The 23,252-nt window shown below is 45.3% G+C and overlaps 2 protein-coding genes across 2 annotated transcripts in view; one reads left to right on the forward strand and one right to left on the reverse strand.

Annotated features, from left to right (window-relative positions):
- The window catches only part of LOC120991121, a 496,450-nt gene extending 476,612 nt beyond the window's left edge, over positions 1–19,838 (reverse strand). The window contains 3 exon segments of the mRNA XM_040420010.1: positions 16,532–17,848; positions 19,531–19,651; positions 19,788–19,838. Of these exon segments, the coding sequence (XP_040275944.1) occupies positions 16,532–17,848; positions 19,531–19,651 (1,438 nt within the window). The 5' untranslated portion in view covers positions 19,788–19,838.
- The window catches only part of LOC120991123 (zinc finger protein 850-like), a 465,109-nt gene that overhangs the window by 277,683 nt on the left and 164,174 nt on the right, over positions 1–23,252 (forward strand). The gene's annotated exons all lie outside the window — the stretch shown is intronic.

The following is a 23,252-nucleotide window of genomic DNA, read 5'->3' on the forward strand; positions in this document are numbered from 1 at the left end:
CCTATGACGGATCTCAAAAACGCTTCCGTTTTGTCTCTATTCATTGTCAATGGGGACAAAACGTAACTGAGCAGAACGGAGCGCTCCAACATGCCTCATACCGGAGAGCAGCATGCTGCTGTTTGCTTTCCGTCCTGAGATGCTGAGCAAGACGGATCCATCATGACCAACCAATGCAAGTAAATGGGGACGTATCCGTTTTCTCTGAGAGGTCAAGGGTCAATCTCCTATTTCCATTTCATCCACCCTGCGGGGGGTCGGGATTAAGGGAGGTGAAGAGTTTTTTAATTTTTCTTAAAGGTGGATTATCGATGGGTATTCACCCTCCTTATTTCTTACCCTTTACTGGGTTTACCTGGATCCCTCTGTCCTTCTGTGGCTCATGCTAACACTGGGCAGAGGGAGAGACAAGGCGCTCGCTGCTCAGCCCGCAGCCTCCACCTCTACTACAGGCTCCCGCGCTCTCTTTCCCCTCTTGGGAAACAAGCCGGATGATACCCCATGTGACTTCTGAAGGAGGAGGAGCGGTATCGCGTGCACATCCAGCGTGTGCTACAGAAGACCCATGATGCGGTCATATGACCAAGTGTCATCGCGTCACATGGGGAAGGCGGAGTTGGGCCCTGCACACACCGGAAGTGCGGCAGAGCCGGCAAATGACGTCAGACGCCGGTGTCACGGTGGGGAGTGGGGGAAACTCCCCACTGTATTATGAGGGCTGTTACTAAGCCTGGACACAGGGAAAAGACGCAGGTCACCTCCTACAGCCACCCTAATCCTTACTCTGACCGTATGAGCGCCCCCTAAAGGTGGGAGGGCTCATACACTGGAACCTGTATCCTGCTGATCCTAACAGTCCCTTGCATAGTGGTCAGGAATAGGAGACAACCGGTTCGGAGTCTCCAGTGGCCTAGTAACAAATGGAAGAGAGATAGATAGAGCAGCAACTGAACGGCAGGTAAGCACCAGGTAAAACAACAACACAACAGAACAACAAACACTTACCTGCCGCAGCAAAGATGGAACAACGACAACCAAACAACCTGGAACCTCCTGCGAACACCGGATGCAAGGCTGCTCCTAAACTTTAGGTTCACCCCTCCGGGAAACCAATGGGGCCCCCTTCAGGAGGCATAGACAGACAAGGAGATGTCTAGCAACCATGCCAGGCATAACACCAAAAATGCCAGACATAGTACACCAAACAAGACATCACCACACACCCATAACATAAACCCACATCAAACACAACAACAGGTAAGGATAGGGGATAGAACATAGAAACAAGGGGGTGACATTGATGTTCAACTAGGATGACCCTAAGACTGGACAGATGGAATCCAGGACCATCAACACTTCAACACACACACACCAAGGCTGGAGGCAAAACTAGATCTCAGGCTCAAAACACAAGGATAAATGCACCCAGTTCCACACCAAGGAAGACATTAACCGCACGACCACCAGACAGAAGGAGGAAACAACTTAAAGGGGAAGTGCACACAAGCAAAAAAAAAGCAACACATTGCCGCAGGCAACAGCATGCATGGCAACCATGTCATGGCGCACACAACAAAGGCCCTGACCCTGCATGCTATAACAGCAACACATTGCCACAGGCAACCGCAAGCGTGGCAACAGTATCACGGCGCACACCAAAGACCGTGAAAGCCGTGTTCCTAATTTAAAGACAGACAGCATGTGGACCGGTGCCTCAGTCCAGCATGTCTGCAGTGGCTCCCCCGGCAGGACATATGGATAATCCAGACCCCTTTATAGCAGCTCCTACCGTGAGTTCCCCAGTGGGGAGAAAGGAAAGTCTCATTTAACCTTATGTGTATTATGGTCTTAAAGGGGTTGTCCGAGTTATGAAAAAAATATATATTGCACTGAAAATCTGATGGGCAGCAATATATAACAGCTAAGCAAGTTTCAGGCAAAAAAAATATATATATTTCCTCATTTCCCTGATTCTCTTCTGGCCCTTGTTTACATGCAATAAAAACAACCTCTGCCCCTCCCCCTGCTCTGCTAAGGGAGTGGATACAAGAGCTGCCCTGAGTGCTGGAAGAATCAGCAGCATCTTGTATGTGTAGAACCACAAGTCCCAGCTGTATAACGACACTGCTAATACACACAGGATCTTCCCCCTACCTTCTTGTGCAATGCTCTCTCTAGTCTGTCAGCTCCAGTGCCCAGCATTGTCTCCTCACTGCCTGCAGCTACCCAGTCTGTGCAGCTGAAGGGGTTAAGGATCCTAGGAGAGAGCAGACAGCGGCAGTGAAGGGGGGCATGGCCGGCACAGTGACGTCTCGTTTACAGGCTTGTAAACGAACTTTATCAGAGCAGGGAGAGAAGCTGACATCACAGGTCATGTGACCCTCAGTCAAATCTGATAAACCAGGCACTGCAGATAAAGTGAGTTAACCGTAAAGTTGTTATTTTTGCCCAGTTAGGAACATAGAACAAAAAAATAACTCATACAACCCCTTTAATACATGGTTGCTCTTTCTGGTTTTTTAAAATATGGAGGTAAAGAGACTAATGTTAAACTTAAGTCTCAGAAATGTGCTACTTCCACAAAGAGGCTCCCTGAAAACTACAAGAAAAAATGTATTCAGGATTTATTAAAAGAAGAGATTAAATTCTCTCTCGCATCATTATCTGCCCCAGTTCCTCTCCAGTACCTCAAAAAAAAAAAAGATTATCAGCTCTGTCTTCTTCTGATCAGGAAGAATTAGACGAGAACACCTCTTCCTCCAAATATTTTGGAGAAGACCAATTATCTGAGGGTGAAATAATGGAGGAAGAGAGAAAATACTGTTTTTCCATGGAGGAGATGGATGATTTACTGAGGGTGGTTAGATCAACGATGGGCATAAAAGATTTACACAAACCGGATGAAATGTTCAGAGTTTTGAGGATGAAAAAAAAACAGGGTCTTTCCCATACATGAAAATGTGAAAGATATGATCTTAGATAAATGGCTTGATCCAGAAAAAAGGTTGGGGGTCTCCAAGGAGTTTAGAAAACATTTGTTATTTGACGCATCGTAATCTAAAATCTTTGACAAAACCCCTAAGATAGATTTTCAGGTGGCAAAAGTAGTTAAAAAAAAACTTCTTTGCCATTTGAGGACTCTTCACAATTCCTTGGTCTCATGGAACGTAAAGCGGACTGTTTGTTGAGGAAAGTTTGGGAGGCTTCCATGTTTGGAGTGAAAACCAACATTGCAGCCACATCAGTTGCTAGGTCCATGTATTTATGGCTAAATAACAGAGTTTGCTGCTTATAGTTTAGGGGGAATATACTGTAATTATTAGGGATCGACTGATATTGATTTTTTAGAGCTGATACCGGTAACCTATGAACTTTCAGGATGATAGCCGATAATTTATACCGATATTTTATATCTTATAATATATATTCTATTAGTTGGTAGTCACTGAGGTGGTGGAAATTTGCATTTGGCACTAGTATATTATAAATGTAAATTATAAATTAATAAAGCCCTTAGTTGGTAGTCAATTTATAATTTACATTTATAATACACTAGTGCCAAATGCAAATTTCAACACCATCCTCCCTCCTCACTGATTTTATTAACCCCTATCAGACCTCAGATCAGCCCTTTATTAACCCCTATCAGACCTCAGATCAGCCCTTTATTAACCCTTATCAGACCTCAGATCAGACCTTTAATAACCCCTATCAGACCTCAGATTAAAAAAAAAAAACTCCTTAACTCTCCTGCACCGCAGCTCCTCTTCATCTCTGGGTCCGGCGTCTCGCTCCCCTGTCTTCTCCATCCCACGCTGCACTGTCACCTGACAGCGTGCAGCGACAGGTCATAGTGTGCGCAGCGCGGGCCCCATCAAAGAAGATCAGGGAGGGTGAGTATCGGAAGCACTTGCTGCGGTTCTTCCCGGGACCCGATGCATACTAGTGCGCGCTTCCATAATGGAAGTGCTCACTAGTATTCGCTTTACACGCATTATCGGCATATCGCAAGTTTAGATGCCGATACTGATAATGTACAAAATCCTGAATATTGGCCGATAATATTGGTACTTCCGATAATTGGTCGATCCCTAATAATTATATTGTGGTCACTATTACCTAGTGTTTCTCGAACAGTAACATTACCAACAAGATCTGCATCATTAGAAATTACCACATCCAACAGAGCATCGCCCCTAGTGGGAGCTTCTATAAACTGGCCCATAAGGTGGTCCTGCAGCAAGCTGAGGAATCTTCTACCCTTTGTGGTTCAGGCAGAACCATGACCCCAGTTAATGTCTGGGAAGTTAAAATCTCCCATTATGACCACTGTACCAGCCTGTGCAGCCCGCTCTATTTGGTTATACAGTTGAGCTTCTATCTCCTCTGTGATGTTAGGGGGTCTATAGATTACACCAAGTATTATTTTTTCAGTGTTTTTATCCCTTTGAACTTCCACCCATAAGGTTTCCACATCCTCACCAGTCTCACCCACAATTGCCTCTTTCACACTTGTCTTCAGATCACTCCTCACATACAGGCACACACTACCGCCTTTTCTATTGACCCGGTCTTTCCTAAATAGTGTAAAACCCTCAATATTTACAGCCCAGTCATGCGGAGAGTCAAGTTAAATAAGGTAAATGTGAACCAGGCTCCAGGTCCAGATGGATTACACCCAAGAGTGCTTAATGAGTTCAGTTCAGTCATTGCTGTGTGTTACAGGAAAATATGGCTCTTAGCCAGAACCTCAGCCTGATGACCACACAAATATGCCTGATAATTGGATACAGTGTATATTGATATCCATTGGTATTCACTCATTCAGTGATATCAGTATGGCCAGTAGCCATTTGGTCATTGTGTCCCTTGTTAGCTTATCAAAGTCAGGAAGGACACATTGTAAAAGCAGTTGGACAATATTCTTGTGGCGATTGGGAAGAAATTTGGGTGGTCACAGGGCGGAGTCCATGGTGGGGGGCTGGGACACAGGAACATATAGGCTATATGAAACTTGGGAGTCTCTCTCTCTCCTCCTGCCAGACCTTAAACCAACAACACTTCAGGAGCAAGCTAAGTATATATCTGGTTATATGTATATAAGTATAATATCCCAGTAAACTTTATATGTGTACATATAGATATTTATAGTAGATCATATATACACTGCTCAAAAAAATAAAGGGAACACAAAAATAACACATCCTAGATCTGAATTAATTAAATATTCTTCTGAAATACTTTGTTCTTTACATAGTTGAATGTGCTGACAACAAAATCACACAAAAAAATGGAAATCAAATTTTTCAACCCATGGAGGTCTGGATTTGGAGTCACACTCAAAATTAAAGTGGAAAAACACACTACAGGCTGATCCAACTTTGATGTAATGTCCTTAAAACAAGTCAAAATGAGGCTCAGTAGTGTGTGTGGCCTCCACGTGCCTGTATGACCTCCCTACAACGCCTGTGCATGCTCCTGATGAGGTGGCGGACGGTCTCCTGAGGGATCTCCTCCCAGACCTGGACTAAAGCATCTGCCAACTCCTGGACAGTCTGTGGTGCAACGTGACGTTGGTGGATAGAGCGAGACATGATGTCCCAGATGTGCTCAATTGGATTCAGGTCTGGGGAACAGGCGGGCCAGTCCATAGCATCAATGCCTTTGTCTTGCAGGAACTGCTGACACACTCCAGCCACATGAGGTCTTGCATTGTCTTGCATTAGGAGGAACCCAGGGCCAACCGCACCAGCATATGGTCTCACAAGGGGTCTGAGGATCTCATTTCGGTACCTAATGGCAGTCCGGCTACCTCTGGCGAGCACAGGGAGGGCTGTGCGGCCCTCCAAAGAAATGCCACCCCACACCATTACTGACCCAATGCCAAACCGGTCATGCTGGAGGATGTTGCAGGCAGCAGAACGTTCTCCACGGCGTCTCAAGACTCTGTCACGTCTGTCACATGTGCTCAGTGTGAACCTGCTTTCATTTGTGAAGAGCACAGGGCGCCAGTGGCGAATTTGCCAATCTTGGTGTTCACTGGCAAATGCCAAACGTCCTGCACGGTGTTGGGCTGTAAGCACAAACCCCACCTATGGACGTTGGGCCCTCATATCACCCTCATGGAGTCTGTTTCTGACCGTTTGAGCAGACACATGCACATTTGTGGCCTGCTGGAGGTCATTTTGCAGGGCTCTGGCAGTGTTCCTCCTGTTCCTCCTTGCACAAAGGCGGAGGTAGCGGTCCTGCTGCTGGGTTGTTGCCCTCCTACGGCCTCCTCCACGTCTCCTGATGTACTGACCTGTCTCCTGGTAGCGCCTCCATGCTCCGGACACTACGCTGACAGACACAGCAAACCTTCTTGCCACAGCTCGCATTGATGTGCGATCCTGGATAAGCTGCACTACCTGAGCCACTTGTGTGGGTTGTAGACTTTGTCTCATGCTACCACTAGAAAGCACCGCCAGCATTCAAAAGTGACCAAAACATCAGCCAGGAAGCATAGGAACTGAGAATTGGTCTGTGGTCATCACCTGCAGAACCACTCCTTTATTGGGGGTGTCTTGCTAATTGCCTATAATTTCCACCTGTTGTCTATCCCATTTGCACAACAGCATGTGAAATTGATTGTCACTCAGTGTTGCTTCCTAAGTGGACAGTTTGATTTCACAGAAGTGTGATTGACTTGGAGTTACATTGTGTTGTTTAAGTGTTCCCTTTATTTTTTTGAGCAGTGTATATGCAAAGAAAAAGGGGGTCAGTCAGCACATCCCAATGCGCAGGAGCACGTTGCTATGGCTGAGAACAACACTGTAAAACAAAACATGCAATGCAACAGCTCTCTGCAAACCAAATAAAGTACAAAAATGCATAATAATTGCTAGTGCTATACTTATAAATTAGAGATGCTTGGCATTGTGGACTTTAATTGCATTCTTCCCCCCTCCTTACAATCCCAGACAGCCGCCCCCACTCCATACAATCCCACACAGACGCCGCACCCCCAGCATACAATCGAACACAGCCACCCCCATCATACAATCCCACACAGCGGCCCCCCATCATACAATCCCACTGTCGCGGATGGTGTTGCAGAAAGCTGGAACTTATAAATAAACATCCGACTGGCTTGATCACAAACTAAGGAGCATATGGGTGAGCCCTATAAAACCCCTAGAGCTCTCCCTGACTGCTATGCCCATGCAAAGGTCTTTATGGTAGACGATTGCATGCCCACGTAACTTATACTGTGTGACACCTGAAAACCCTATAATAGTGAGGGGACACGACCACCGGCTCCCTGCACTTAATACGGACAGAGTCAGGGTCACCTAGAATCAAGCCAGCAAGGAAACACAAATAAAGGAAAAGGACTTATCTGAGGAATCAGCAGTAGCAGTCTCCAGCAGTGAACAACTCATCCAGGAAGAAGTATAAACCGCAAAGTGAGGCAGTATGAGAGGGAATATAAAGGGAGACAATTAGTGTAAATAGGTGACAGCTGGGAGAAGGAAAGGAGATGACAAAGTGAAACCAAAACAAAGAACGTCATACAAGAGGTAGAGAAGAACGTCTAACAGACCTTCTCACAGAACTGGCGGTGACACCCACACAGCGGCCCCCCAGCATAAAATTTCACACAGCCGTCCTCCTATCATACATTCCCACATAGCCGCCCCCTCCATACAATCCCACACAACCACCCCCCTCCATATAATCCCACACAGCCGCCGCTCAGCATATAATTCCACACAGCCACCCCCCCCCAGCATACAATCCCGCACAAATGCCCCTAGGGTGGCCAGTGGCTTCACCCAAGAAAGCCGGACCTCACCGACCACGCCCCCAAACGATAAACCATGCCCCGCCTCTGTGAAGCCATGTCCCGATCACCGACCCAGAAAAAAACTGGGGGAGGAAAGGGAAGATGTTTGAGGAGAAAGTGAGCAGGGGGCAGCCGGGGTGCTTCTCTCCCCCTAGGTCAGCCCCAGGGAGCCATGTCTGCGGCTTTAGTGACTGACTGGGGGGGAGAGAAGCCTCAGTCAGTTGCTGCAGCTCATGCTCAGACAGCGCAGTGCTGCTGTGTGAGCGTGAGCTACTGAAAGGGTGGACATCCCTGTGTCCGTCCAGGCCCTGCGCCGGACGGAGGACAGGGATACAGAAAACTGGACTGTCCAGCCTAAAACCGAATGTTTGGCCATCCTAGCCGCCCCCCCAAGCATACAATCTCACACAGCAGTCCCCCCATACAATCTCACACAGCAGTCTCCCCCTCCCATACCACCTCCCACAGCAGTCTCCTCCCATACCACCTCTCACAGCAGTCCCCACTCCATACAACCTCACACAGCAGTTCCCCCTCCATACAATCTCACACAGCAGTCCCCCCTCCCATACAATCTCACACAGCAGTCCCCCCCCATACAATCGCACACAGCAGTCCCCCCTCCCATACAATCTCACACAGCAGTCCCCTCCCATACAATCTCACACAGCAGCCCCCCTCCATACAATCTCACACAGCAGTCCCCCCTCCATACAATCTCACACAGCATTCCCCCCCATACAATCTCACACAGCAGCCCCCCTCCATGCAATCTCACAGCAGCCCCCCTCCATACAATCTCTAACAGCAGTTCCCCCCCTCCATACAATCTCACACAGCAGTCCCCCCTCCATACAATTTCACACAGCAGTCCCCCCCTCCATAGAATCTCACAGCAGTCCCTCCCCTCCATACAATCTCAAACAGCAGCCCCCCTCTCCATACAATCTCACACATCAGTCTCCCCCTCCATACAATCTCACACAGCAGTCTCCCCCTCCATACAATCTCACACAGCAGTCTCCCCCTCCATACAATCTCACACAGCAGTCCCCCCTCCATACAATCTCACACAGCAGTCTCCCCTCCATACAATCTCACACAGCAGTCCCCCCTCCATACAATCTCACACAGCAGTCCCCCCGCCATACAATCTCACACAGCAGTCCCCCCTCCATACAATCTCACACAGCAGTCCCCCCTCCATACAATCTCACACAGCAGTCCCCCCCGCCATACAATCTCACACAGCAGTCCCCCCTCCCATATAATCTCACACAGCAGTCCCCCCTCCATACAATCTCACACAGCAGTCCCCCCTCCCATATAATCTCACACAGCAGTCCCCCCTCCATACAATCTCACACAGAAGTCCCCCTCCCATATAATCTCACACAGCAGTCCCCCCCATACAATCTCACACAGAATTCCACCTCATAGAATTCTCAGCCCCTCCACAGGATTCACATCTACCTCTCAGTAGGGTGGCCACTTACAGAACCCCAAACAGGAGGACACCACACCCCGAAAAGGAGTACATTGTACCGTAAATATGTACAGCTGGTATAAGGTATACATCTTCTTGTATATGGTAATATGGACCATGCTGGTATAACCTGGGTATCTTCTGTATATAATTATATGTGTACAGCTGGTATAAGTTATACATCTTCCAATATATAGTGATATGGACAATGCTGGTATAACCTGGGCATCTTTTGTATATACTGTAATTATATGTGTACAGCTGGTATAAAGTTATACATCTTGTATATAGTGATATGGACCATGCTGGTATATAATATACCAGAAGATCTATAACTTATACCATATATGTACAATATGTACATAAATATAATTATATACAGGAGATGCCCAGGTTATACCAGCACGGTCCATCACTGTATATACAAGAATATGCATCTTCTTGTAGTTACCATAGTGATATGGAGCATGCTGGTATAACCTGGGTCTCCTGTATATAATTATATATGTACAGCTGATATAAGTTATACATCTTGTAGTATTTAATATTATATACCAGAAGATGTATAATAAATAACTTATACAGCTGCTGATATATAATAATATACAGAAGATACCAAGCAGGCCAAAATAGTATAATATAAGGTAATAACATTAGTAGTAACTAGACAGTACCTGGGCTGGGTCGTGGGTGGGCACGGAGCCTAGTGGGCTGGCTGATTGAAAAAGCCACTAATCAACTTGAAAAGAAGTGGCTGGCAGTCGCAGACAGTGGCAAGTTGGCAACTGGCATTGGCAAGCAAGACAACAAGCCTGCTGGCTCTGGGCTCAGTGGGGCTGCCTAGTGCCTACTGGCTGGGCTGGATTTATCTGATGGCTGGCTGAGTCGAGGGCCGGCTGAGGGTGGCTGCCTCTGGCTTTTTCTGGGCAGTTCACTTGACTAAACTTAAGGTAAGGCAGGCACGACTCTGCGCGGTCCGCGCTCTTCAGAGTCTGTTCCCTTTAGTTCCTTCCCACCACCTGTACAAACCAGAATTGACCGGCGAGAGATGTAGGCAGTGCTGGTGTGTGATGTCACAGGGGCAGCGCACGCTGTGTGAGCGTGTGCTCCGGTCCAGATAGGCCTGCCAATTGGTTGGGGAATCTGTGAATACGTAAAGTGACCAGCTAAGCGCCGTACCCGCCGATAACCACAAAAAAGGAGGACTTCTGGCCGGCCGTCCTGGCCTTGCGCCGGACAGAGGACCAGGAGTCTAAAAACCGGAATGTCCAGCGGAAAACCGGATGTCTGGCCACCCTACCTCTCAGGCAGACAGACGCTGCTGAGCAGCCATCTGTAACCTTCCTACTCTGATAGCAGAGCGCCCTGACTGACGATCCAGGGAATGTCACGTGATAGTGTGACATCAGGAGGTCCGTTTTCCTCAGAATATATATCAACTGTGCATAGGATACAGATAATCTGCCATACATACAGAACATGAGGTAACAATGCAAGTTGGCAATGAGCTATCTAATGCAACAAACATATAATGAATTACAGTATAATGACACATAATTAGTGCCCTTATGCTTGAAACAGGCTGTAGACACTGAACACGGGCAGAAAACAAGTGAGAGTGTGGCTCCTCATACAGACATAAGGTGGCTGCTGCTTCTAAACAGGAACAGGACCATAATGCCTAGAAATTTCAGGCTAGAAAAAATACACTAAACCAGTGTATGGTCCCATTACCATACAATAGAATACAGACAGTGGCGTAGCTATAGGGGTCGCAGCGGTCGCAATTGTGACCGGGCCCCTGAGTCAGGGGGGCCCACAGGGCCCCCTCAAGCCAGGAGAACACAGCCACAGCTGAATAACTAAAATAAGATTTACAGGGGGCGGAGCAGAGGCCGAGAGGAGAGGCCCTGCGTGACGCGCACTGTGCAGGGCAGCTGGGCAGGCGAAGTGAGGAGGGGCCGGGGGAGCGGCTTCAATTGAGGTGCGACGCAGGACTTAGTCACGTACCTCACTGTGACCTCCTGCGTCGGATCTCACGAGATGACGCGGCGCGGGAAGGCACAGTGAGCGAGGCATTGGTGACCGCCTGTACCAGGATGCCACAAGCTGTGAAGGAGAGAGAGGTAAGTATTAATTATTATTATTTTTTATGTACCCTAAGTTCTACCCTTATTGCAGAGGCACTGGGGGCACGAGAGGAGGACCACTGACAGTACTCAGTGGACATCATAGTATTAATAAGAGTGGAGAGACTACCATTATATTAATAATAAAGAGGGGGCCAATACATTATTATTAATATAATGGCCCCCTCTTTATTATTAATGTAATGGCCCCCTCTTTGTTATTAATGTAATGGCCCCACTTTATTATTAATATAATGGCCCCCTCTTTATTATTAATATAATGGCCCCCTCTTTATTATTAATATAATGGCCCCCTCTTTATTATTAATATAATGGCCCCCTCTTTATTATTAATATAATGGCCCCCTCTTTATTATTAATATAATGGCCCCCTCTTTATTATTAATATAATGGCCCCCTCTTTGTTATTAATATAATGGCCCCCTCTTTATTATTAATATAATGGCCCCTATAATGGCCATTATATTAATAATAAAGTGGGGCCATTATATTAATAATAAAGTGGGGCCATTATAATATACAGGGGGAATAATATTATGAGGAATGGGGGACTATCTGTCTGGCTCTAGCACAATATTGGGGGGCAGCAGGATGAGTTGTTGAGACACCAGGAAGGAGAGGATGAGAGTAAAGTGAGGAACCTAAAAAATAATCTGTGAAACTCTGCAGAGACGAGAAGCGGCTGAAAGAAGGTGTCATGGCGGTCTTATCTCTGGATGAAGACGTTGAGAAAAGTGTACATCACAGGAGAGGTCACTGGATGTAACAGGTATGGGGCGGCATTCTCCTGTAATAATATTACCCATGCACATATCTGTTTCTCGGTAGGGTAAGGGGTATATAGAATTTGACCCACACTGCCGCATCCGGCCCCAGACTTCAGGTAACACTGTGTTCTGAATTCTGGGGCCTCACACCCATCTACAACATTATCTGTACTCAGAGAGTTATCACTGTGTTACATAGGACTGCTAGTGATCTACTACAGTATTTGTTAAAAGGGGCGTGCCCGGGGTAGGGGGGGGCACCATTTTTTGCTTGCCCCGGGTGCAGGCAACCCACGCTACGCCACTGCTCTCCTATCCTGGGAGTGTGACTGCGAGACACACTGACTGACCTGACTGACTTACTGAGGTGAGCGTCCGACCGACCGGGGTCCTGGTCCGGTCGGTCCAGTGAGTGATTGACTGCGACTCTGTGTCTGTCCTGAGTGAATCCGGGCCCTGACCCGCCTGGTGGGAGCGCCGGTGAGATTGTGATAATAAGCCCAGACCAGACCAGTCAATACACCCTTTAGGAAATCTCAGTATTCTCATCATGCATCATGTGACTGCAGCAGGCAGCGATCGATCAGCCAGGATTAATGTGCACAGCCTGGGAGGCCCCCCTTAGGCAAGTGACAAACTGCCCCCCCCCCCCCTTCAGTCTTGGGCAAGTGACAAACTGCCCCCCCCCCCTCAATCTTAGGCAAGTGACAAACTCATCTCTGCTACATCTACAATGAGCAACTACAACAAATGTAATGCCAAACTGCAGTTCCTTGTGATGCCTTAGATAGCTTCCACTGGACCCACACAGCCTGTGAGTCCAGTGGAAGCTATCCCAGGCATCACATAGAGGAACTGCAGTTTGGCATTACATTTGTTGTAGTTGCTCATTGTAGATGTAGCAGAGATGAGTTTGTCACTTGCCTAAGAATGAGGGGGGGGGGCAGTTTGTCATTTGCCTAAGGGGGGGCCTCCCACTGTGCACATTAATCCTGGCTGATCGATCGCTGCTGCTCTCACATCAGGTGAGAGATTTCCTAGGGACGGGCTGGTGGATGAGGGCAGCCACCCGGTCCTGCCTATGGATCACCCAGTTTGCACTTAGCTATGCCCAGGCCCCATGCCATGGGGTCCCTGATGTATTAACTGACCAATAACATGGAGATCCCAGTGCCAACTGCCTTGCTGGTGAACGATTGGCATATACTTCTGCTGTGGAGTAGGGGGGGCCCAAATTGAACTCTTGCACCAGGGCCCATGAGCCTATAGCTACGCCCCTGAATACAGATGGTATTCAAACACAGGCAATTGCAATGTCTGCACTGGTATACACTCACAAAGAGCTAGATTTGTATCTGAGGACAGTCATCATGCCCCCAATATCACTGTCTCCGCACAGGAGGGTTAGTCTGTAGGAGCAATGAAGGTCACAGCGCGAGGAGATATGAGCCAAGAAGACAATGTCTGTCAGTGACAATGGTGACGCTGTCGTGGAGCAAATAGAAGAGTTTATTTTATCTGTAAATACTGTTTGAATTAAGATGAAATATTAATATGTCCACATACATTATAAACTATTACATGGAGCGTCGTTACTTCTCCCCATGTCGTTACTTCTCCCCATGGAGGTGTGAATACAGTGATAGGAAGTAAAGTTCATGGGGGCAATTCATCTTCACTGCTCTGTAGGTAAACAAGTCTCTTCTTCTCTTCCGAGAAATATAATGTAGTTGTTTGGCTGATCCAGGATAATTCCACCCAGAACATAAATATTCTTATTGGCTTTTAGGCTGGAGATACATGGTGACATCAGATAATATGTTGCATTGTGACACTACATATAATGACTGTCAATGGGTTCACAACATGACACGCTATATGTCATCATGACAGTCACATAAAATCCAACACTTCTTGGTTGCAGGTCATATGTGACTTTCCTAAGATAGAACACAATGCAAGTCATGGTCAATTACGACTTCTGCAGTTTGGCTCTAAAATAGCTGCACGATAACAAGTTGCAGACAAATTGAGACTGTTCTGCGACTTGCAGTAATGTGACACATGTTGCCATATAGCCCAAAATGTCTGTGAATAAGATGGGTTTAAAATTCTTTTTTGCTTTTATTGCATTTCCCATATCTAAAAATCAAGATACTGTATTTTTCACCCTATAAGACGCACCTGCCCATAAGACGCATCTAGGTTTTTGAGGCGGAAAATAAGAATAAATATATATTTTTAACCAAAAGGTGTACTTTTGGTGGGTTTTGAACTAATGGTGATCTGCGGAAGACACTCTTATGAGGGATCTGTGGATGACACTGTAATGGGGATCTGTGGATGACGCACTGTTATGGGGATCTGTGGATGACACTGTTATGGGAAATCTGTGGATGACACTGTTATGGGAAATCTGTGGATGACACTGTTATGGGAAATCTGTGGATGACACTGTTATGGGAAATCTGTGGATGACACTGTTATGGGAAATCTGTGGATGACACTGTTATGGGAAATCTGTGGATGACACTGTTATGGGAAATCTGTGGATGACACTGTTATGGGAAATCTGTGGATGACACTGTTATGGGAAATCTGTGGATGACACTGTTATGGGAAATCTGTGGATGACACTGTTATGGGAAATCTGTGGATGACACTGTTATGGGAAATCTGTGGATGACACTGTTATGGGAAATCTGTGGATGACACTGTTATGGGAAATCTGTGGATGACACTGTTATGGGAAATCTGTGGATGACACTGTTATGGGAAATCTGTGGATGACACTGTTATGGGAAATCTGTGGATGACACTGTTATGGGAAATCTGTGGATGACACTGTTATGGGAAATCTGTGGATGACACTGTTATGGGAAATCTGTGGATGACACTGTTATGGGAAATCTGTGGATGACACTTATGGGAAATCTGTGGATGACACTTATGGGAAATCTGTGGATGACACTGTTATGGGAAATCTGTGGATGACACTGTTATGGGAAATCTGTGGATGACACTGTTATGGGAAATCTGTGGATGACACTGTTATGGGAAATCTGTGGATGACACTGTTATGGGAAATCTGTGGATGACACTGTTATGGGAAATCTGTGGATGACACTGTTATGGGAAATCTGTGGATGACACTGTTATGGGGGGGGGATCTGTGGATGGCACTGTTATGGGGAGATTTGTGAATGGCACTGTTATGGGGGGATCTGTGGATGACACTGTTATGGGGGGGATCTGTGGATGACACATATATAGCATAAGATGCTATATATGTGTCATCCACAGATCCCCCATAACAGTGTCCCTGTGTAAATAGTGAATGACCCCCAATACAGGGGTTGGGGGCCATCGACTGAAATTGGAATGGCAGCGGGGCCCAGTGCAGTCACTGTATTCTATTACACCGGGCCACGCTCACTGTAGTATTCATATCTAACGTGTAGGCATGGGCGCTTTGTTAAACTATAGCAATTCTTTGTAGCAGTAGAGAAATCCACTGTAGTACTCACTTGAAACTCCCGTAGCAGGCAGGACGGGCGGCAGCGTAACGTCACTCACTACGTCACGTGCCTGCTCCGCCTGCTTCATTCAAAAAGTGGGAGGAGCAGGGGCGTGACGTAGTGAGTGATGTTACGCTGCCGCCCAGCCTGCCTGCTACGGGAGTTTTAAGTGAGTACTACAGTGGATTTCTTTACAGCTGCAAAGAATTGCTATAGTTTAACAAAGCGCCCATGCCTACACGTTAGATATGAAAACTACAGTGAGCGGGGCCCAGTGTAATAGAATACAGTGACTGCATCGGGCCCCGCTGACATTCCAATATCAGTTGCCGGCCCCCAGCCCCTCCTCCCTCCCCCCTGATACGTCGCGGCCGGCGATGTATCAGTGTTAAATTGCAGCATTTGCCCCATAAGACGCACTGCCATTTCCCCCCTTATAGGGTATAGTGTGTCTTATAGGGTAAAAAATTCGGTACTTTTTCCTGATTTGTTGAATTTTAGTTCTTTATTACAAAGAATTTTCAATATAAAACATCAAAATGGCTTCTCTACTTTGTGAATTCTCTGATGTCTAACAAGACACGATTTCTGTTTAAAACATTTCCCACATTCTAAACATGAATATGGCTTCTCTCCTGTGTGAATTCTCTCATGTCTAACAAGGTGTGAGTTTTTTGTAAAACATTTCCCACATTCTGAACATGAATACGGTTTTTCTCCTCTATGACTTATCTGATGAATGTTAAGTTTGTCTTTAGTAGTAAAACATTTCTCACAGTCTGAACATGAATAAGGCTTCTCTCCGGTGTGAATTCTCTTATGTTTAACAAGACTGGAATTATTTGTGAAACATTTCTCACATTCTGAACATGAATATGGCTTTGCACCTGTGTGAATTCTCTCATGTAGAACAAGATATGATCTCATTCTAAAACATTTCCCACATTCTAAACATGCATATGGTTTCTCTCCTGTGTGAATTCTGTCATGTTCCACAAGATTTGATTTTTGTGTAAAACATTTCCCACATATTGAACATGAATATGGCTTCTCTCCTGTGTGATTTCTTTCATGTACAACAAGATGTGATCTCTTTCTAAAACATTTCCCACATTCTAAACATGAATATGGCTTCTCTCCTGTGTGAATTCTCCCATGTTTAACAAGATCTGATTTATATGTAAAACAGTTCTCACATTCTGAACATGAATATGGTTTCTCTCCTGTGTGACTTCTCCTATGTATAACAAGATTTGTTTTATTTGTAAAACATTTCCCACATTCTGAACATGAATATGACTTCTCTCCTGTGTGACTTCTCTCATGTGTAACAAGAGATGATTTCTGTCCAAAACATTTTCCACACTCTGAACATGAATATGGCTTCTCTCCTGTGTGAATTCTTTCATGTCTAACAAGACTGGATTTATCTTTAAAACATTTCCCACATTCTGAACATGAATATGGCTTCTCTTCTGTGTGAATTTTCTCATGTTTAACAAGAACTGATTTATATGTAAAACATTTCCCACATTCTGAACATGAATATAGTTTCTCTCCTGTGTGAATTCTCTCATGTTTAACAAGAACTGATTTATATGTAAAACATTTCCCACATTCTGAACATGAATGTGGCTTCTCTCCTGTGTGAATTCTTTTATGTCTAACAAGACTGGATTTATCTGTAAAATATTTCCCACATTCTGAACATGAATATGGCTTCTCTTCTGTGTGAATGTTTTCATGTTTAACTAAATCTGATTTACTTGTAAAGCATTTCCCACATTCTAAACAAGAGTATGGCTGCTCTTCTGAGTAAATTCTTTTGTGTGTAGAAAGTCTTGATTGTTCTGTAGAATCTTCACTACCCTGAAGCCTTTTATCCCCTTTCTGACCTGTATTTTTTGCAACAATCTGTAATTGGTCAAGAGAAGGTTCCTCATGATTAGGGGGATTATATAATGGAAGTGTACTTTGAAGTCCTGGGTGTACATTAAGTGTAATGAGGTTTTCTCCCGAGGAGCGCTGCAGGACATCTTCAGCTTCTTCTTTATAATTTAGTGATAATATAGCTTTGTCCTTAATAATTTTACTGGAATTCTCTGTGAAAATAAAAATTGGAACTTGTGATTATTTTTCAAACTATAGAGGGGACAAACCTATAACATTCCTATTAGACTGTAATTGGATATATGGTGTAAACCAGCTCTGCCTCTAATGCCACCAGATGTAAGGTAGCTATCCTATAAGTCAGTGTCTGACCTTTTAAACAGGTCTTGAGGCATGACTTGGATAATAATTAAGTCAGCATCATTAGCGCTCTTTTTAGTGTACATGCTGCTGAAAACCTCACACTGCTCAGTACATGATGAGAGATCCTCCTTCCTCCAGCAGCAGGTTCAGTGTGTAATTACAGCTCCTAATTCCTTCTGCTGTTATTTTACTGCAGCCTGGACTAAGCTTGTGTGAGACATCAGCAGCGGGGGCGGAGGTACACTGAAAGGAGCATGTCACTTAAGGAACAGATGGACGCTGGGAAGGCACAGAGTGAGAACCAAAAATGGAAAATCGTCATGACCTCAAAGGGTTAAGGCTGTGATCATCTGAGAATCTGATCATGAGCAACATCTACATTGAGCAAAATATTCTGTCACAAGGTAAAGCACACATATCAGGCTGAATTCACGGACAATGTGGTCTGTATAGCCTTATAGCCGCACAGTCACCAGATCTCGGGTTTATAGACATCTTCAGGATGCAGTGGAATAGACAGAGTGAGGTCATCAATCAGAACCTGTAATAAAGGCTTCCAGCACCTTGTTGGGTCCATTACACTAAGAATTAAGGATGTTCTAAGGCTGTGATGGCGAACTTCCGGCACACCAGCTTTGGTAAAACTACAAGTCCCAAGATGCAAACTTGCTTGGCTGTTCTCAGAGCTCTAGAGAAATTAATGGAGCATGCTGGGAGTTGTAGTTTCACCACATCGGAGTGCCTGAGGTTAGCCACAACTGTTCTAAGTGGAACGAGGGTCCTATCAAGAATTAAGACGGTGGAGCTAATGACGTGTCCTGTGAGTGCAGGTAATCATCACTGAGACGTCTGTGTCTGTACAATAATCACATGTGACATTGGCTTCCTGATAATCATGGAGCTGAGGACAGGAGTGCACCGAAAGGAAGGAAAAAACACAACAACCAAACATCTTTACATTTTTAAACACTTAATGACTAGGCTGGTTGTCATTAAATAAAAAAAAAATTGTATGTCATTGTTACATTTCAAGACATAAAACTTTTATATTTTTATCTGTGACATACGAGGACTTGTGTTTTGTCAACAATCTCCTCCTGTCACCCAGTCTGCATAGGGAGCTTCACTACTCCTACCAAAACCACAAAAAAAGAAAAATTCCGTGACTTGTATTTTGTCACGAGTTGTATTTCTCAATGGAATCAATTACTTGTAATTTATTGTTTAGCTTTTATAATTTTTGGAAAAAACATAAAAAGCATCAGCAATTTTTTTTCTTGCTATTTTATTTGGCGTTCTGTCATAAACAGAGTTCAAGGAAACTGTCACGTTCTGTTTAAGGGGACAGGGCAACAAAGAGGGGAAATCATATGGTTGGCAGATGTCAGCTGGATAAGGGGAACCCTTCATGATGTGATGGGGACATCTCCAATGAAAGAGCAGCGCAGCAGCGGGTGATCAGATTCTCCTCCTGCCCTGAAGGCACCAAGGATAGAATCTGAAGTTACTCTCTCCATTCATGATTCCATACCTGTGGTGACATCTCCTAGAATGTCCTCCTCCACCTCATTTTTACACGGGGGATCTCCCATCATCCTCTCTTCTTCATCCTCCACTTTAATATCAGTCAGATCTTCACCCTGATTTGTCATCTGTAACAATTCAGTACAATACAGCAGACAGGTGGGAACTCTAACAGATCCACATAAGAGACCCGCACAATCTATGACCCCTCTATGACTGCAGGACCCCCCTATATAGATGTGTATAGGGCTCAGCTCCATCTACCTGAGGATTCTCTGGGACCTTCTCCTCTGGACAGTCCTGGGAATACAGAGGAAGGGGACATCTCTCTGGTGTATTTCTCCTCCTGGATCCATCTATGGAGACACAAGCACACATTGACTGAATACATGGCCTCCTGTAGATCTGTCTATAGATCAGACACTTCTCTTAGCTCCTTCACTTCTAGGTTTAGTTATCAAGAGTAAATAATATTTTGCTCCTCACCACCTGTGTTGAGATGCCCACAATGGGCCCCTGCATCTGAAAAGGAGCAATGAAAGAATAAGCATGATCTGAAGAATCACATTACATCATGTGGACGGCCAAGTGCATGTGGGAGTCACTTATCTAGGGGACAGATAGCACTATGGGAAAAAGACAAGCTGGTGAGGGCAGTGTGGTGCTCTGGGCAATGTTCTTCTGGAATTCTTGTCTCTTGGCATCATAACCCTAATACAAAAGAGGGCTCCTATCTAATTTGGCACTCCGTATTCAACCACAACCAGTGCAACTCCAATATTAGAACATAATACAACACAGTGCTACATAAGTATCAAATAATTATATAATCTTTATTCATTTACATAAATATTTAAAAACAGTAGGTGGCAACGGCAAACACCCACAAATACATAAAAGACACCGTCAGTAAGTAAATATACATAGTCTGCTGGATTTAGTCTTAAAGGTAACTAGACCCCGCATCTATTATACATTATACCACATAGTAAAGTGCACAGTGCAAAATACATTAACCCCAAGGCAATGCAGGATCAGACAAACGGAAGTACCACAATTACCGTCTTGAATTACAACCAGCAAAGAAATAAGAAAGATTACCGACAAGTGATCAATAACCCCGACGCGCGTTTCGCATCTCGCTTCTTCAGCGAAGAAGTGAGATGCGAAAAGAGGGTCGGGGTAATTGATCACTTGTCGGTAATTTAAGACTAAATCCAGCAGACTATGTATAATTACTTACTGACGGTGTGTTTTATGTATTTGTGTGTGTTTGCCATTGCAACCTACTGTTTTTAAATATTTAAGTAAATGAATAAAGATTAGATCATATTTTGATTCTTATGTAGCACTCTCTTGGCATCATGTGGATGTGTTAGGTACCCCCAAGTACCACCCTTCATGGCAATGATGCCTCCAAATGGCGTTGCCCTTTTTCAGCAGGATAATGTCAGGCTACACTGCAAAAACTGTCCAGGACTGAGGAACATCACAAAGAGATCAAGATGATGACTTGTCACTAGATTCCCAGATCCCAGTCCGATTGTCATCTGTGGGATGTGCTCCGATCCATGAGGGCCGCACGGATCAACTTACAGGACTTACCTTAGAAACTGGTCTCCCAAAGGGGCATGGCCTGAGCATGCTGCTGTGAACATACACCTTCTAGAGCATCCAGACCCTGGGCCCTCACATTACCTATTTACAGTAGACTTTGCCTACTTACCTGCCCTAGGGAGGATGGCCTGACGGGGCTCCAGTTTTGTAGCTCCAGAACCGAGAATTGCCCGCTTCCTCTTCAGCAACTCTGTTCCCAGCTGCAGAATCCAAGATGGAACTGACAGGAGTTACCTTGGTGGCTCCCTCATCTTCAGGCCTTAGCCCAATATCAGACGCTGCATGACCGTGCTACCCCCCCCCCCATCCTCTCTCGCTTCTGCTTTAGAAGATCCCCCAATGTAGCACATCCCCATCTTATAGCAGGCATGACCATTGACAGCAGAGGCCTCCATGCCCGTCTTAGGCATGGTAAGTGTAATTGCACCAGCGACACCCTCTGCTCCTCTACTGCCCCACCTAAACATAACATAGGACCTACACAGATGGCTACCCAAATCAACAGATTGGCCCCCCAAGCTACAGATATGCCACTATCTCCCTGAGCACCCACTGTCATGTTGGATTCTGGACAGGACTTTCCACCCACATCTGGCTATCTTTGACTCTCTCACTCTCTCTGAAGCCTCAGAAGATTGTAAACGTCCAAAGCTTAAATATATTTGGTCTCTTCTCAGTGACTTACCCACAAAAAAGGACTTAGAATCTATGATACTATGGGTCGAATCGAAACAGGAACAGGAAACTGCATCCATCAAGGAAGACCTTCAAGGTTTTTCCAACCAATTGAACTCCAGTGTACAAGCCACCACTGCCCTAGACACCCGCCTCTCTAAAGATGAGGAGACCCTTTCTCTACAACGTACCCTGAACAAACATCTACTTCAAATTGATGATTAGGAAAATAGGAGTTGTCAAAATAATATCAAACTGCATGGGGTCTCTGAAACTGTTCCTACTAATGAGTTACACTCTGCAGTGACTACAATCTTTAATACTCTATCCAGACCAGTCGAAGAGGGAGTTGACTTAGAGTTCATTGAGTTATTGGCCCTAGACACCCTGATAATCCTACACCCAGAGATGATTTTTGTAGAGTGCAATAGGCCTGGTGACAGGTGCTCAGATTCCTTTATTGCCAATTATTTCCGATGCACCCTGGCAATGAGTCATCTTAAACCTCTACTGAAGCTAGATCAACATACCGATGGGGCCACCCATTCCATCTCATTATCCACAGAAATTGAACATTTTTCGCCCTTCACTCCCCAGACCAAGCTATGGATTTGGCACACTTCTTGGAACTCTCTAGCCTCTCCCTGCCAGACTGGCTGGACTTTCCTTCTCCTCTACCACAGGCTCTTCCACTCCCTCAACCAGATCACCACAATAATCAAAGGAGACCTTCCTCTTCATCTACGGGAGGAACCCCCTTGGAATCTGTCATGGAGACCATGGGATGTGGTTGAAGCTGTTTTAGCAGGTGCCATAGTGTACTATTGCCTTGCCGGCCTACGGTTGTCATTAGAGTTAGTTTACCATTGGTCACCCATTCTGATTGAAAATTTCATGGTGTGTCAGTGATCACTGACATACTGTGTTCTGCCTAGTTTTATTAGATACTGATCGAATATTGAAAATGTTTTGCTTCTTTATTTAGATTTTTTTTCTTACTCTATTTCTTCTGCTTTGTACCTGTGATTGGCTCAGGGGAAGGGTAGCACTCATAACTGCTTGACCTCTCCCCCAGTAGACAGTGACTCCTGGCTTGTTCACTCTCAGGATTCATTTAGTGAAATTTTCCATGGTGTGTTTATTTTGTTCTTTTCTTTTAATCTAGCTCATCCAGGGCAGGTAGAGTTCATAGGCCTGAATAGCTTAACCTTTGCTTGTTTACCCCCTACTCCTCTTCTACTCCTTCCGCCTGGTCTTACCTACCCCCCCCCCTTTTTTTCTTGTTTTTTTCTCCTTCTCTTTCCAGGTTGTGACCATGTCTACCATATCCTTTCCATCCATTAACGCCAATGGGCTGAATACCAGAAAAGAGGTCCTCCATCCTCTGGCTCCTTTGGAGCAAAAAGGTACAGATTGCATTTATACAGGAGACACCGG

This window comes from Bufo bufo, chromosome 2, assembly GCF_905171765.1.
Source record: "Bufo bufo chromosome 2, aBufBuf1.1, whole genome shotgun sequence".
Taxonomy (NCBI): domain Eukaryota; kingdom Metazoa; phylum Chordata; class Amphibia; order Anura; family Bufonidae; genus Bufo; species Bufo bufo.